The 17,907-nt window shown below is 42.1% G+C and overlaps 1 protein-coding gene across 1 annotated transcript in view; it reads right to left on the bottom strand.

Annotated features, from left to right (window-relative positions):
* Positions 1 to 10,099: 10,099 nt before the first annotated feature.
* LOC127627949 (multidrug and toxin extrusion protein 1-like) overlaps positions 10,100 to 17,907 on the bottom strand; it is a 40,452-nt gene continuing 32,644 nt past the window's right edge. Inside the window, exons 9-17 of the mRNA XM_052104574.1 lie at positions 15,791 to 15,904; positions 15,613 to 15,680; positions 14,941 to 15,049; positions 14,409 to 14,484; positions 12,671 to 12,740; positions 12,031 to 12,163; positions 10,833 to 10,927; positions 10,684 to 10,756; positions 10,100 to 10,587 (exon numbers count right to left, since the gene is read on the bottom strand). Coding sequence (XP_051960534.1) covers positions 10,352 to 10,587; positions 10,684 to 10,756; positions 10,833 to 10,927; positions 12,031 to 12,163; positions 12,671 to 12,740; positions 14,409 to 14,484; positions 14,941 to 15,049; positions 15,613 to 15,680; positions 15,791 to 15,904 — 974 coding nt within the window. The 3' untranslated portion in view covers positions 10,100 to 10,351. The remainder of the gene's footprint in view (positions 10,588 to 10,683; positions 10,757 to 10,832; positions 10,928 to 12,030; positions 12,164 to 12,670; positions 12,741 to 14,408; positions 14,485 to 14,940; positions 15,050 to 15,612; positions 15,681 to 15,790; positions 15,905 to 17,907) is intronic.

Raw genomic sequence — 17,907 nt, 5'->3', positions numbered from 1 at the left:
GGAAGGGCTTATCAAGCAGCAGGTCAGGCTGGTGCTGCTCTGCACACCATGCTGTTTTACAGGCGTACCAGAATGACCTCCCGGATCGACCTGAGTGTGGGTTCTGCGCTTGACGAGCAAGCCTCAGACCCGCCTCAGTCCTGTCTGAACGGAGGCTCAAAAGCAAAGCGTGGCGAGTCGTGCTCCTCCTCCCAGGGATTGGGGACAGTCTCGCCTCCCTCCCCAGCCTCGAAGCAAGACCTCAGGGCTATCATTTCTAGTAAGAGAAAACCCTGATGGTCTTGCACCTAGATTAGGGGTAGCTCCCTCGGGACGGGCGCGTGCTTCACTTCACCCCTCCCGGTACCCCCTCGAAGCCCCTCCATTCCCGCCACCTCTTGGTGTTTCGGGTTGCAGAGGCTTCCGTCAAAATTGGGTGTTTTCGCTGTTCCTGCATTTTATTCAGGACGCGAAACACCCGACAACCCCTCAACAGGAAGTGTTCAAATATAATACCCATCTCAGAGATCCTGGCAGCGTGGAAACTTCTGCCGGATATATTCTTTTCTGTGGGTATTATAAGGGCATCAGGATTTAATTCACTCGCCGCTTTTCCGTGTTTCAGTGGCGTTCTCACTACCGTAAACCGGATTTCTTTTTTTGTAAAAACAAAAAAACTCAATCTCCTGGTTAAAGGGGCCATGGTATGTGTTCCCCTTCCACAGAGAGAGTTAGGTTATTACACTAAATACTTCCCGTTTCCCATGGAGGGTGAGGGGTGGCGTCTGGCTTAGATCTTAAAGCTTGAACTACCTGTGAGTGTTCAAGTCCAAGATGATGCCTGTCAAGACGGTCGTGTCTCAAGCCCTACAACTCGTTTGGCTGGTCACCATCGATCTTATGACGCACTTCTATACTTCATTTAGAAGTTCTGCCACAACATGGAAAGTTCCTGAGGTTCACTTCTGGGGCGAAGTCTTCCAGGGTCAGGTTCTTTCACTCAGCCTAGCCCTTTTTACCCGCACATTCACAATGCATGATGTAGCGCTGGCTCCTTGCGACTCCGGGGCATCTGCATTCTGAATTATGTAGACGACTGGCTGATCCTAGTGCATTTCCAGGAACTGGCAGTTCAGCACAGGGACATAATCTTAGCTCATCTGTTTCTCTGGGGTTGAGGCTCAATGCCAAGAAAAGCGTCCTCTCTCCCACTCAGAACACTGTCTATCGGGGCATCATATGGAGTTCAATCACAATGCGGGCACAATTGTCTCCCGCTAGTATTGAGTCCATTCAGATCACCCTGAGCAAAGTCAGGCTAGGTCAAGGTTGCACTGTTATCAGTATCAAGGATTTCCAGGTCTCAGGGCGAACACGTCCACGGTGATCCCTCTGGACCTTCTGCTCATGAGACCGTTTTTGTTGTGGCCAAAAGCCAGGGGATTTCTTCCAAGGGCCAAAACCCCTAGGCTAAATAGGGTTATGCGCCTCAGGCTTCGTTCCCTTTCTATGTGGTTCAGACCCCGGTTTTCTGCCTTGGGTCCCACTCTAGGTGCGTCTTGTTGTCGCAGGCTGCTAACGACAGACACCTCCCTGATGGGCGGGGTAGCAGCCTTAAGTGGTCGTCCAGCTTAAGGGGATAGGAGGGTCCTCAGCTCGGTTGTCAATCTCAGGTTGATGGCTGTAAATCATCAAGGAGACCCACGTTCTCATCAGCTGTATTTCTGACACGTTGGGTTCTCCTTAGGGTCCAGGGCAAGCTCCTGTCACTCAGGTCAGTTATATCCCTGGATGCCCGTATATGGGAGCAGATTTACGGTCCAGACAGAAAATACCAACAGGGGAGTTAAGAACTCCACCCTAAGGTAGTAGTTGCCCAGAGTTCGCCAGCAAGGGTTTTTGCCTCTTACTGTTAGCACCGCTCTGGCCGAACAGGGCTTGGTTCTCGGAGCTAATCTCTTCCCTCGACGGCTCGCCTTGGGCGATTCCGAAGAGGAAGGATCTTCTATCTCAGGCACAGGGCAATATGTTATCCCTGCCCCAAATTGTGGAATCTTTCATGTTTGGCCCCTAAGGGTACCAACTGAAGGACACAGGGCTCTCTCCTGAGGTTATCGAGACCTTTTTAAATGCCGGGCTTTTTCCACTTGGAACAAGTTTGGGTGAGATCTTAGGGCAGAAGAGGACCTCTTCGCCTCTATGAATAGCGCAATGTCTCCTCTACTTCTGCCTGAAATCACCCAGCCCCCTTGGGTCTGGACGTTAAGACACATACATGACCCAGAATGCGTCTGTATGCATTTCTTTCCCCGGTTTCTCTGCTCCCGGGAGTCTTGGCGATGTTCACCAGCAAGGGTCTTGCCTCCTATTAATGGCGATGCGCTGGCCGAACAGGATATGTTTCTCGGAGCTAATTCCTCTCCTCGACGGCTCGCCTTGGGCGATTCCGAACAGGGAGGATCTTCTCATCCTTGGCCCGAATTGTGAAACCTTTCATGTCTGGCCCCTAAGGGTACCAAATGAGGTTCACAGGGTTTTCTCTTGAGATTATCGAGACCATTTCAAGTGCTAGGGCTCCCTCCACTTGGAACTGATCTGGGTAGATTTTACAGGGCAGAAGAGGACCTCTTCGCCACTGTTGATAGCGCAATGTCTCCTCTACTTCTCCCCAAGTCGCCCAGTCCCCCCCCCCTCGGGAGGGGCTGAACGTAGTAACGCATATGCGCCTGCATGCGTTTCCTTCTACTAAAGTTCTTATTACAGAACCAGCTAACTGCCAGTTTGCTTCAGTTCTGGATTTTCTGTAGAAAGAACTGTCAGCGGGCACTTGCCTCGCCACTGCCAGGTTCTATGTGGCCACTGCGGTTTGCCACGGCTTGGTGGGTGGGGTGCCCTCAAAGTGGCATCCTCATTATTGCCCGGGCCTACGAGGCACGCGGTCAAGCTTCGCCAGTAGGTTTCAGGGCGCACTCTACCAGAGGGCTCTCCTCCTCTAAAACCTTGGCTAGAGGTCTCCCTCTGCAGCAAGTTTGTGATGCGGCAGGTTGTCCTTTCCGCACACATTCATTGGACTTTTTTAGTTTGGATGTTCTGCACTCCGGGCTCTTATGCCCTTGAGTCGACATCTCAAGCTCATGTCTGGACAAGTTTGTGATGCGGCAGGCTGGTCCTCTCCGCTCACATTCATCAGTTTTTATGACAAGTTTGTGTTGCGATAGGGTTCTCTTCGCACACATTCATCGAACTTTATGGGCTAGATGCTTTGCTACTCCGGACTCTTATGTCCTTGAGTCGACATCTCAGCCCATGCCTAAACAAGTTTGTGATGCGGCAGGTTGTCCTCTCCGCACACATTCATTGGACTTTTTTAGTTTGAATGTTCTGCACTCCGGGCTCTTATGCCCTTGAGTCGACATCTCAAGCTCATGTTTTTGACAAGTTTGTGATGCGGCAGGCTGGTCCTCTCCGCTCACATTCATCAGTTTTTATGACAAGTTTGTGTTGCGATAGGGTTCTCTTCGCACACATTCATCGAACTTTATGGGTTAGATGCTTTGCTACTCCGGGCTCTTTTGCCCTTGAGTCGACATCTCAGCCCATGCCTAAACAAGTTTGTGATGCGGCAGGCTGGTCCTCTCCGCTCACATTCATCAGTTTTTTTGACAAGTTTGTGTTGCGATAGGGTTATCTTCACACACATTCATCGAACTTTATGGGTTAGATGCTTTGCTACTCCGGGCTCTTATGCCCTTGAGTCGACATCTCAGCTCATGCCTGAGACCTCTCGTGTTTTTGTGAGTACACTGCACAACCGTAGGGGTCCGGACAGCCCCAAGTGCGGTGGCGTGGGTATTGCGTTCCACGTAGCGCTTAGCAGCGCAGCATCAAAGTGAAGCTTTTTGTAAAGGGAACGTCTCGGGTTACATGTGTAACCCTTGTTCCCTGAAAAAAGCGGAATGAGATGCTGAGCTGCTTTGCCGCACTGGGACGTCCCAGGACTGCTCTTCAAAAAGAAATATCTGACGACACCTGGTGACATATCCATTTATAGCCTGGCCACAGGTGCATCTAATGATTACATCAACCGAGGCTATAAATTCCAGTCAATGTTCATTGACGTGTTACACACACTATTTCAGCTCGGTTCACAGCTAGAGTTGTTCCCCGTAGCGCTTAGCAGCACAGCATCTCGTTCCGCTTTTTTCAGGGAACAAGGGTTACACATGTAACCCGAGACGTTTCCTTTGAAACTCTTCACATACAATCACACACATGAAAATAATGTCCATTTCCATTATTTCTAAAGTCCTAAATTCACAATTGCAAAGAAAATGTCACTAAGTTAACAGTAAAGGTCTACATCTGCATAAAATAAATTGCAGGGAGATGTTTAAGTGGATTTCCAGGGAGAAACTTGATTAACTGTCAGACAGCAAGTAGGTTTAGCCCTGCCTGTTTTTTTTATTTTTTATTAATTAACGTGTTAATTCAGTGCGATTAATTTGACAAGAAATAACGTATTAAAATATTAACGCAATTAATCGCACTGCCTCCGGACCATAACAGGGAAGATTCCTGAGAAATGCAAGCTTGTAGTACCACCTGTTTACTCCAGAGGGCAGTAAGTGAAACTTCAGCTGTATGAGCAATGTGCAGTTTATAGAGTGAAGAAAACACTTCAGTAGGCAGAACAACACAAACATGCGTTACGTTCTTGCGTTCAAAACACTTGAAGGAGCGCAAATGCAAACTAAGGGATCTCAAGATGTGTTTAAAGATTGAGTATTAAACTATATTTAACTAGACACAGTGACCTGAACAAGCCCCCATAATAAATCTCCAACAGTTAAATCTCTTAACTCTTCTGCCACAAGAATGTAATGCATTTTAATTAGCTGAATATTTTTTTATTATATATATATATATATATATATATATATATATATATATATATATATATATATATATATATATATATATATATATATATATAATTTTTTTATATTTAAAGATAACTATGTATAATTATATATTGATATATGTATAATCTTTATATATTGAATTCTTGTTATATGAGGGGCTTTCTCAGCAAATATTTGTATATGCGATTAATCACAATTAATTAATTGGGACACCATGTAATTAATTCGATTAAAATTTTTAATCGATCGACAGCCATAAAGTGTTAACCATAGAAACCTTTGCTTTTGTAATGTCAAAAAAAAATGTCTCCCCCTCTGGAGATCAGCATGGCTTTGTTGGTTCACCAGCTAGACCAGCACCAAACCTGCACTGAGTTTACGTACATGGTAATACACACATGAATAGTAGCCTACCTGTGTGAACAGCAACCCCAACATTGAAAGCAAACTCAAAATAAATATCAAGTAACAGTCAAAGCATATCATATTTATACTTGAAATTAAGTAGTGGCTTCTTCCTTGTTGAGCAGCCTTTCAGGTTATGCTGATATTGGACTAATTTTACTGTGGATATAGATACTTAACTACCTGTTTCCTCAAGCATCTTCACTTGGTCCTTTGCTGTTGTTCTGGGATTGATTTGCACTTTTTTCACCAAACTACATTCATCTCTTGGAGACAGAATGCATCTCCTTCCTCAGCGGTATGATGGCTGCGTAGTCCCAAGGTGTTTATACTTGCATACTAATGTTTTTACAGATGAACGTGGTACCTTCAGGCCTTTGGAAATGGCTCCCAAGTATAAACCAGACTTGTGGAGATCTACAATTTATTGATTTATTTAGATTTTCACATTATGTCAAGCAAAGAGGCACTGAGTTTGAAGGTAGGCCTTAAAATACATCTACAGGTACACCTCCAGTTGACTCCAATTAGCCTATCAGATCTGGATTGACATAATTTTCTGGAATTTTCCAAGCTGCTTAAAGGAACAGTTAACTTAGTGTATGTACACTTCTGACCCACTGGAATTGTGATATAGTCATTTAAAAGTGAAACAATCTGTCTGTAAAAAATTGTTGGAAAAATGACTTGTAAAGTAGATGTCCTAAACAACTTGCCAAAACTATAGTTTGCTAATATTAAATCTGTGGAGTGGTTAAAATATGAGGTTTAAGGACTTTAAGGAGATAACAACCTGTAAGTAAACTTCTGATTTCAGCTGTACCTAAAGTCCTCATTCACAGCTTATTATATAATAAATCCTGATGACCATTAAACCATACTAAACTTTGATTCTAATGTTGGCAATACCTTAAAAAATTGTTCAAATGTGTCCACTCACATTCATCATGTAAAATTGTTATTAAGCATTTAGAAGTAAAAGATGGCACAGAGTATGGCTGCTGCGTTGTGAGCTCCAACTCAATGTTGCAGTTTTTTGTTTGTTTTGTTCACAATTCTTTAGTTTTTTGTCTTGGATGTTGTCTGCCTTATTGTATATGATAGACAAACACTTTTGGACATTGGTTCTGCAATAGCACACTGAAAACCAGACTTTAAATTCCTCAATGCCGACCCGCTGTGTTAGGTTTATGGCCTAGTTTTGGCCACTAGAGACCCTCAATGTGTTTCATTTCAGTTTCCTGCCATTGTATCATGTGTTATTGTTCTCCCCTGTGCCTCATTTTCTATGAGTGTATTTAAGTTGCTCTGTTCCTCTGTTCTATGCTCAGTGTGTTATATGTTGAGACCAACCTCTCCATTCTTTTGGTAAATCCCTCTTGTGATTGTCTCTGGATTCTTTTGCTCCTTTTATTTTCTGAATTAGCTTTTTGTTGTCCACATTTTTTCCCTTTAAGGTTTTATTTTGGGGATTTTGTAATCATTTTTGTATTGACTTTTTGGAACATTTTGGGATCTTCTGTTGGATTTACTTTATATTAAATGTTTTTTCTATTTGAATCTTTGGAAAGTTTTTGGAGTTTCAGTTTGGAATTACTTTATGTATTGTATTGGAATTACTAACTGGACTAATTAAAAAGACATTTAGTGTATTCCCTGACTGAGCTCTCATTTCTGCAACTGGGTCCTCCGCCTTCTCCTACATTCAGCCCTCACAATCTAGATCAAACCTTGGTACTTACACACTGTTTACAAACACGACAGTGGAGCTCTTTGTCTGGGCAGCCCGGCCGTGGAAAGTGGAATGAGAGCCAGCGTTCTAGTCACATTAAGATGTCATGCAAATTGACCCCAGCTACCCAGCATTCTAATGGCAAATGTTCAGTCAATGCACAAAAAGCTCTGGGAGCTGAGAGCGAGGATCTCTTTCCAACGAGAGATGAGGGACTGTTGCATTATCTGCCTTACAGAAACTTGGATATCTGCGGAAGATCCAGACTCAATCAAACCTGTGGGGTTCTCTGTGCACTGAGCAGGCAGAGTGAAAGACCTCTCAGGTAAAAGCACAGGAGGTGGTGTACGTTTTATGATTAACAAATCCTGGTTTGATCAGAGGAACGTACATTCTAGCAAGTATTTCTGCTCTCCTGATCTGGAATTTCTCATGCTTCTGTGTAGACCATTCTGGCTACCGAGGGAATTTACAGCAGTCATGATCACAGGTGTGTACTTCCCCCCACAAGCCGACACAGACTGGGCACTCAAGGAACTGTATGGGAGTTTAAGTGAGCAGGAAACCGCACACCCTGAGGCTGCGTTCATTGTGACCTGGAACTTTATCAAAGCCAACTTCAAGTAAATAGGCAGAAACTGAAAAAGGAAGCACATGCCCTGAGAACAATCCAGTGCTGGTCGGACCAATCAGGTTCTATGCTACAAGACTGTTTTGATCCCGAAGAGTGGGAGATGTTCCGGTCTGCCTCTGATGACGACTTCGAGGTCTACACTGATACTGTAACATGTTTCATCAGGAAGTGCGTAGATAACGTAGTGCCGACCAAAACAATACGGATCTACCCTAACCAGAAACCATGGATGAATAGCATTTGTACAGCACTTAATGCACGGACCTCCGCTTTTATTTCCGGGAAGGTTGAAGAGCATCAACAGTGCCCTCCGCAAAACTATCAGAGCGTCCAAAAATCAGTACAGGGACAAGATTGGAGGACAGTTAAACACCACCAACTCTAGAAGCATGTGGCAGGGAATTAATATCATCACAGACTTCAAAGGGAATAAAAACTCCACCGTGAACACCGCTGCCTCTCTCACGTATGAGCTAAATAATTTTATGCTTGCTTTGAGGGAAACAACACCGCCCTCATGGAGAGAGCTCTCACGGCCGAAGCTACAGATGAATATCCGTAAAGCCACGGGTCCAGACGGCATTCTGGGCCACATCATCAGAATATGCACAAACCAACTGGCTGGTGTTTTTAGGATATTTTCAACCTTTCCCTCTCCTTGTCTGTGGTCCCCACATTCTTTAAAACATCCACCACTGTGCCTATACCAAAGTAATCCAAAATCACTTGCTTAAATGACTGGCATCCTGTTGCTCTGACCCCCATCATCTGACCCCCCCCATTGCAGTTTGCCTACCTCAACAACCGCTCCACTGATGATGCCATTGCATCTACACTACACACTGCGCTCTCCCACCAGGAAAAAAGGAACAAATATGTGAGAATGCTGTTTGTAGACTACAGCTCAGCATTCAACAACATAGTGCCCTCCAAGCTTGATGAGAAACTCCTGGCTCTGGGCTTAAACAGCTTGCTGTGCAGCTGGATACTGGACTTCCTGTCAAGCGGACACCAGGTGGTTAGAATGGGCAGCAACATCTCCTCATCACTGACCCTCAACACTGGAGTCCTGCAGGGCTGTGCTCTCAGCCCACTCCTGTATTCCCTGTACACATATGACTGTGTGGTAACACACAGCTCCAATGCCATTAAGTTTGCTGATGATACGTCGGTGGTAGGTCTGATCACTGACAATGATGAAACAGCCTAGAGAGATGAGGTGCACACTCTGACACGCTGGTGTCAGGAGCACAACCTCTCCCTCAATGTCATTAAGACCAAGGCGCTTGTGGTGGACTTCAGGAGAAAAGACAGAGAACACAGCCCCATCACCATCAATGGAGCACCGGTGGAGAGCGTCAGCAGCATCAAGTTCCTCGTTGTCCACATCACTAAGGAACTCACATGGTTCGTCCTCACTGAGGCCATTGTGAAGAAGGCTCACCAGAGCCTCTTCTTCCTAAGACGGCTGAGGAAGTTTGGAATGAACCAATGCATCCCGTTCTATACCAGCTCTGTAGACAGCATCCTGACTGGCTGCATCACCGCCTGGTATAGCAACAGCACAGTCCTCAACCGAAAGTGGGTTTGAACTGCCAGATACAACATCGGAGGTGAGCTTCCCTCCCTCCAGGACATCTATACCAGGCGGTGCATGTAAAATCATCAGAGGCTCCAGCCACCCGAGCCATGGGCTGCTCTCACTACTACCATCAGGCAGGCGGTATCGCAGCATCAGGACCCGCACCAGCCGACTTCATGACAGCTTCTTCCCCCAAGCAATCAGACTTAGAAACTCTTGATCGATCACAATACATATATTAGCACCACACTTTATTAGCCTCAGACTGGACTGACATTTTATACTTCTCTTAATAACACACTGGCAACTGACTATCAACACACAGCTGAATGTCAACACAACACTTCATATTTATTTCCACTGATTACATGAGGGGGTGGGGGTATATTTTGTGTATACTGTATTTTATTTGGTATATATTGTGTTGTGTAACAGATATGTAAATTGTGTTATGTGTAAATCAGATGCTTATTGTAATTGTCACACTGCTATGTTGCTTGGAACTGCACCCAAGAATTTCACACACTGTTGCACTTGTGTATATGGTTGAGTGACAATAAAGGGATTTGATTTGATTATAGCACGTGATGTAAATATGCTCACTATTTTATCAGATATGAAAGTCACCCTTTTTACACACGTTATAACCGCATATTAATTTATAATGCATTTGTAAATGACATATTAATCATTAATGAACCCCTTTCTCTGTTAAGGGTCTACCCCTTAACAAAGGGTGCATTAATCTAAAGTGTTATCCATTATTAAAATGATCACAGCCTGTAGTGGTAAACTTCACTCGTCTCCTTTTGTATATGCTGTAAAACCATTCACAAGGCCTCTGTGGTTGACATTGCCCTTACATTTCAACATATTTTGTGTAACTCAACACAGAAATTAGTTAGAGTTGCTTGAAAACAGTAGTGGAAAGGGATTTTCTCTTTCTTGTTTTTATCCTCCCAAACCTTCGCAGAGTGGGAAAAACTTCTACATCAAATATTGCTACATTTGTTTCAGTGTCTGAAAATTTAGCCTGGGCAGTGGGCAATTTTTTATTATTATATTTTTTTATGCAGAAAAACCTGAATTTATTTAGCTTATCTGAAATATTCAGTGAGCACCTCATTTAACACAATCCCTCCAGCTAGTATGAGCAGCATGATGAGAACTGCAAACCCTCGACGGACAACCAGCTGTTTAGTGGTCAAGATGTCTCCAACTGTTACCCATGCAACATCCTCAGTTACTCCTCCTTCTACTATACTTAGCCGCTCCAGGTCTGGGTTTGCATCTGCCTGGTCTTCTTCAACATGATGGGGCTCCTGTGGTACTTCTGTAAAAGCAAAAAAAAAAAAAAAAGAGTTGCAATTGCTCAACATATAGAAATGTCCAACCTTTTTTTGTGTGTGTGTAATTAGACAGTCCGTACCTTCAGTGCAGCCCTTGTTTTCCATAGATTCACCTTTGTTCTCAGGAGCTTGTACACCTGCTCTGACCAAGGCCTGAAAATAAGGAGGCAAAGACTCGTTATTATCTACTGGAAATCATTATGATGAGGATGAGGAAAAAATGTCCCACCTCTTGAGTTGCTTTCTTCCAATCCAGTTTGCAAATGAGGATAATGAAGAACAAAGACTGCATGAAGACACATACAAAAAACCCAATCCACAGACCTAGCCAGAGAGAGAAGATGATGATGTTAGATGATCAGCTTATCGCTCAAGTTTAATAGCAACAATACTGTATAGAACTGTAGATTAGTGTTCAGTTGTATAGTAGCATCAGCACAAGTAGTAAATCAGACACATACAAAATTTTATGTTTTAAAATTTTATGTTTTAAAATGTTTTAATTCTATTAAAACATTTATTTGCATAGGTAGTTAAGCTGCTATTTTCAAATCATGTAGTTGTTTACTAACAAAGCTATACACAGTTTCCCTGACCATCACTGAGTGGCACCATGATAATTCTGATTGCTTCTGGACTGTTTTCTGGTTTCCGGTCTCAACAGGAAGCAATGTAAAAACTACCAAATCAAGCAATCAAGACTAAGTACAACAACCATTTAAGTGTTAGCTGGAGTAAAAATTAGTTCAGGCTCAACTTGTGCAGAAGTATCAGCACTATAGAGCCATATGTTTTATTTATTTGGCAATTTTTCCAAATGAAATAATAATAATAAAAAAAAACCTTCTGCCGATGCAAGTAAAAACATTGGAGACCGGAAAGCGAAAACAGGCTTCTGTCATGAATCTTGGAACATTTACATTTGCATTTATGCATTTGGCAGATGCTTTTATCCAAAGCGACTTACAGTCCACTTATTAAAGGGACAATCCCCCCCGGAGCAACCTGGAGTTAAGTGCCTTGCTCAAGGACACAATGGTGATGGCTGTGGGGATCGAACCAAGGACCTTCTGATTAACAGTTGTGTGCATTAGCCCAATACGCCACCACCACTCCATTTCTGCATTTTTATTGTATTTTATCTATGAATGCTCAAGATTAAGTGGCAAGGCATTGCTAAGTGCTACATCATTACATTTTCCCAGAGCATATTCAAGCAATAAAGAAATGTGTCTGTATTCTATGTTTAGAATAATTTTCCATTCTTTGTTTAGAATGGAAACAGTATGGAAAAAAGCAACTTGAATATTCTTAAAAATGTTTCCATCCTCTCCTCCTTGAGTTCCACAGATGAAAGAAAAACATACTGGCAACCTACAGTCATAAAAATCACTTTTAATTTAGCTTTAATGTAGACATTTTCTTACCAATTATGCCCATGTTGACAGCAAACATCAACGACACTCCAATTGGGAATCCCACAAAATAGTATCCCACAATGTTACAAAGAGCACCAATCAATTGCTTCCCAACACCTCTGACAATGCCACCTGTAATAGCCTACAAACAAATCATATTTTTGCTGATTATCAAAAGAAAACTACAAGGAAATATCTAACTGAATTCAGAAGATCTAATGTCTAAAATATACATCAAAGATAGAAAGTAACTGACAAATAAACATTCTTTTCCTTTTTGCACATTAGGCATCATAGCATTTCATAAACATTGGAATCTGTTGGAATTGGAAACACAGTTGTTTTTTTCCATACAAGTAGTATTCATACGAAAGAGTTTTATGGTACATGGCGTACTTGATTACTTTTAAATGCAGGTATTTATAAGTACGTGCTGATGAGTTTTACTTTTTCTAAATCAGAAATATTTTGTCTCATGGCAACAGATAGCAGACCTAAAACATTTTTTAAAACAGGGAGAGAGAAATAATTAGATTACACTCAAAGAATATGCAAGAATAAAGACACAAAAGAATATAGAAAGACAAGACAATAGATGTCTCTCTATTTTTTAAATATGCAAAAAAATGGGACAAATTTATGTGCTTACCGAAATAGCGTCAAATAGATGAACGAAGCCATACATGATCATAACCTCTGAAACTCTGAGCACAATTTCCCTGTGAGAGAAAGATATCATATGAGCTTAATGGAATGATGGAGGTATTTTGTAGGTGCCTTTAAACATTAAGACATTTACATTTATGCATTTGGCAGACACTTTTATCCAAAGCGATTTACAGAGCACTTATTACAGGGACAATCCCCCCCGGAACAACCTGGAGTTAAGTGCCTTGCTCAAGGACACAATGGTGGTGGCTGTGGGGTTCGAACCAGTGTACTTCTGATTATCAGATTACCAGTTGTGTGCTTAGACCACTACACCACCACCACTCCATAGACATGCATTTACTGTTCTTGAGACCAGAGAATACTTACAAGCTCTGGCATTGTGATGGTCAGGGTTTACATGACTCAAACAGATCAGCATGCATACTATAAGTGTCTAATTCAGACACAAGTTCCACTATTTCATAATCATTTGTAGAACTTTTGACATGTCAGACTTGTCTCACTGGGAATTTCGAAAACAGGTGGTCGACATTTCTGGAGCTGTGCTTACCAAAATTTCAAGCACTACCCCAAGACACTCCGACACATAGTGACATGGATACAGAATCCAACAGCATGCAGCATTCAAACAAAATAGTTTTTAGTTACAGATGCAATTGTTGAAATTCACTATTCACACAGTCATACATGATTAATTTAATCCATGACAGAAAGTGTCTAATAACAGGGTGGTTACTGAGATTAACTGAGTAGTATGTTGGGACCCTCTCCATATAGAGTAAAACAGCTTTTATGAGGTTACTGATATGACTGGAGTTCCAATCACATGTGGGTGGTCATGATTTTATAGATATGTTTCAAAAATACTTTTACGTTTTTAAACAGAACATTATTAATCGTTCTTTTATTCCATTCTAACCAGTAACCATTTGGAATGGAGGCTGCGGAATGCCAGAACCAAAACGGAAAAATACTGTTTCTGCCCAGAAAGAACCGAAATTAAAAACATTTAGTTTTTAGTCCCTGGTAGGTACATACCTAATGCTTATGCAGCGAGATGCTGATAACAGAGCAAGGCATAGTCAAGACACAACTGCCAAAGTCCTCCACCTCGGGGGACTGTTCACTCAAAATGCGTAGGTATTTCTTTTATTATGCAAGCATGCAAAAGATGGATATCTTTCACCGATATGTCACGTCTCGCAGTTTTTTCAGCATCTCAGTAACAATGCATTTTCTTTAGACGCTGTGTCAATTTAATAGGAAATTCAACCTTTACAACACATTTTGAGACAGCCCAATTCTGTCTTATTTGATGCACTGCGTCTGTTTTAGCCAACAAGTCAACATCAAAAACATTTGAAATCCTCATTTTAGCATTCTAAAGTGCATTTTTATCTTAAATACCATGAATATTTGAATTTGTCAGCCCTACTGCCAGTGTGATCATGTTGGACATAGGTAAGTAACACTTTGAGGAGGATTCAGCCATTGAATTAAAAAAGCCTTCCTCTTGTCTTTTAAGCAAAATATTTTGTAAGAATGCTCTGAATGCTCCACTGTTTAAATGTTTGCTATTATGAATCCTACATCACAAAAAATATTATTTAGTATTTAACAAGCATTCTCAACACCAATATGTGTAACATGTTGATGCTATTTAGCACAACAACAAACAAATCCTCTTTGAACTGGTGATCTATGTAGCTACTTACTGTTCTGTGCTAAAGATGTATCCAATAATGCTGTTCGTACTTCCAATAATGGTTGCAATCACACAGGATACAAGTACTACAAAAAGAAAGAATGAAAGAAAGAAAGAATAAAAAAACAGAATATTAGCTTATGTCACCATTCCATTTTATTATAATTTTGTCCTTACAATAGAAGTGAATGGTAACTGAAGCTAACATAACAGCCTGTTTGTGTTCCCATATAAATTGATATGATTAGGAACAACATGAGTGGGATTAAATGATGACAGAAATGTAATATTTAGTAAATTATCCCTTTTGAGTGAATAATCCCATGATTATATGAGATCACTTTTTACGTTTGCAAAAAACAGCAGCTGCAGTAATCTGAAATCACAAAATAAAATACAGCAAACAATTCATTATATAACTCTACTGACAAACAGACGCCCTTTTTATTTATTTAAAAAAAAGGTCAGATGAACAAGATTGGAACCCGCAATCTCTCACACTTAATTTAACAGTTAAAGCTGTTCATGATATGAGCACATACATCCACAAACTAAAGACATTTTGGCAGACAGTTTCGCCTTTTCTGTGTTTCCAGCTCCAAGTGCATTTCCCACCCTCACATTGGCAGCCACTGCAAATCCCAAAGGAAACTGAGAAGTGAAGATCGAAATGAACTTATTTAATGGAAAACAAACAAACAAAACATTGATATTATGTTTAAGCTTATCAATCTACTTTAATCAAAAGATTCCAAAAGTGAATTCAGGTAAATTGGGCCACTTGGGTCGTCTTTATGTCAAAAATATTTAAATTTACCCAAATTCACCCTAAGTTATCATTATATATGGTAGCTTGTTACAGTTCGTTTTACTACAGTTTCACACTTGAAATCAGGTATGTGATTTTAGTTATTTTGGTACAATTTGGCTTACATACTAATATATTGATCCTGTGACCAGCAATCAGCTAATGCTACTGAAATCAGTGTAAGTGTATAGGAAAGGCTAAGCATTTGAACAACATTTTTATCAACCCTACATTTCCCTCTGATTTTCAGGGATAGATTTTAGGGCTAGGTATATTGTAGGGATAGGACTATGCTTGTTTGACAGGAATTGTTGTTTCAGGTCCAACAAAAGATATCGATCCAGGAGCATGTCCAACTAGGCTAATTGTGTAAACTTGCATTTGGGAAAAACATTAGCAGTCTTACCATATACGTAATGCTGGCCAGCTGATAAACAACAGACTGGGCCCCCAGCTCAGCCTCACCGATGAGTCCTATGATGATGTGGAAAGATATAAAATACATACAAACTGGTCATTTACATCAGATGTTGTCATGACAGGAATGTAAATAATTTGAATATATACAAAAATTGTTTGCAAACCTGCCAGAAATCCACCAATCTCATATGTCCACCACTCGACACAAAGCATTAGCATGCTGGGAAGAGCTAAACGAATGAAGGCCCCCCATTCCTGCAGACAGTCACGAGACCAACCTAATGGTGTGTGTATGTGAGATAGACAATAATAAGACATGTGATACAATTGCAGTTTGCATTAAAAAAAAGAACACACACAAAACAAAACAAAACAAAACACAAAGACATTAGATATGGTATTCAACAATTTATTGATGATTAGATAACAGAATATAATCCACAATAATAGTATTCATTTAGGGAAAGACCCCATTCACATTTGAAACAGCATTTTCAGAATTCAGGATTTCAAAACACTGATTCCCCTTCTGTCACTCACTCGATGTTGTGTCGATTTTAGTGACACAAGGGGCTTCTTTCGGGAGCCTCACATACCTCTGAATATGAAAAAGGCCAAGGCCAAATTGACGAACAAAATTTGCATGTCCCGCCCCCGGACATTCGGGTATAAAAGGCGGGATGTGCCTCTGTTCAGTCAGATTCTTTCTTCGGAGTTGAGCGGTTGTGTGTGTTCAGTGAGATGAAACCTCACTCTGTTCCACTCACCTCTAAAAGAGAGCTTTCCTGTTGGATCTACAGCGCATTGCCAGTGGCCTTCTCCCTCCTCTGCACTCCAGTGCAGTCCATGCCCCTGGGAGCTTCGACAGTTGTCCTCTAAAAGAGCAAAACTCCTCAAAAAGAGAGTTATTTTCAAAAATAAATGAGATAACTCTAGGAGTCGAAAGTCTTTTAAAAGACGCTTCATTTTCAAGATGCACTTCCACCTTTGCATTGTTCCTGGATGCGGCAGATATCTATACAAATCCTCCCCTTTGACCTGGTCCCCTCGTGTCTTCACGAAGGTCGCAGAGACCACCCTTGCCCCACTAAGGGAAATGGGCATCCGCATACTCAACTACCTCGATGACTGGCTGATCTTAGCTCACTCTCGAGAGGCACTATGTGCACACAGGGACCAGGTGCTCAGGAACCTCAGCTGTCTAGAGCTTCAGGTCAACTGGGAAAAGAGCAAGCACTCCCCGTTTCAGAGCATCTCCTTTCTTGGCATGGAGTTAGACTCAGTCTCAATGGTAGCACGCCTCACAAACGAGCGCGTGCAGTCAGTGCGGAATTGCCTCTCGTCATTCAAAGTAGGCACCGTGGTTCCTCTAAAGCAGTTCCAGAGGCTCCTGGAACATATGGTATCCTCAGCCGTGCCTCTAGGGTTGATGCATATGAGACCGCTCCAGCACTGGCTCCAGACTTGAGTTGCGAGATGGGCATGGCACCGCGGCACGAATCGTGTGATCTTCACCCCCCTCTGCCATCAGCTATTCAAAACCTGGACAGACCTCTGATTCCTGCGGACAGAAGTCCCCCTACAGCAGGTGTCCAGGCGCATCTTGGTCACCACAGATGCCTCCAAATAGGGTTGGGGCACCGTGTGCAACAGGCACACAGCCGACGGTTCCTGGTAGGGCCCGCGGCTACGTTGGCACATCAACTGCCTAGAGTTGCTGGCTGTAATACTTGCCATACGGAGGTTTCTCCCGCTGACCCGAGGCAAGCATGTCTTGATCCGTTAAGACAGCACCATGATGGTAGCGTACATAAAGCCGCTGTAATGGCCGAACCTTGTTCTCGGCTCCTCAGTGCAGAACCTGACTGAAAAGAGGCAAATCCCACCTTTTATACCCGTTTGTCCAGGGGCGGGACATGCAAATTCTGTTCGCCAATTTGACATTGGCCTTTTTCATATTCAGAGGTATTCGAGGCTCCTGAAAGAAGACCCTTGTGTCATTAAAACGTCTTGTTCCCTCCATCAGGGAATGGGGGATACACTAGTAACCTAGATGATTTCTACATTAGCAGTGTGTTAAGAAATTAACCTGATTTCACATCATCAGAAAAAGAATCACACAGTAAATTAATTCTGGTCAAATATTACAAACGTTCACTGTGTACAAGGACATAAATCGTTACATAAAGGCCTGAACAACTGTCCTGAACAACTGAATGAAATATCAAGTAGATAGATAGTTGCATTACATAGATATTTTGATGCTAATTTCCACAAATGA

The sequence above is a fragment of the Xyrauchen texanus genome, chromosome 34, assembly GCF_025860055.1.
Source record: "Xyrauchen texanus isolate HMW12.3.18 chromosome 34, RBS_HiC_50CHRs, whole genome shotgun sequence".
In the NCBI taxonomy this organism is placed as follows: Eukaryota; Metazoa; Chordata; class Actinopteri; order Cypriniformes; family Catostomidae; genus Xyrauchen; species Xyrauchen texanus.
This window is presented reverse-complemented; position numbering and strand designations above follow the sequence as displayed.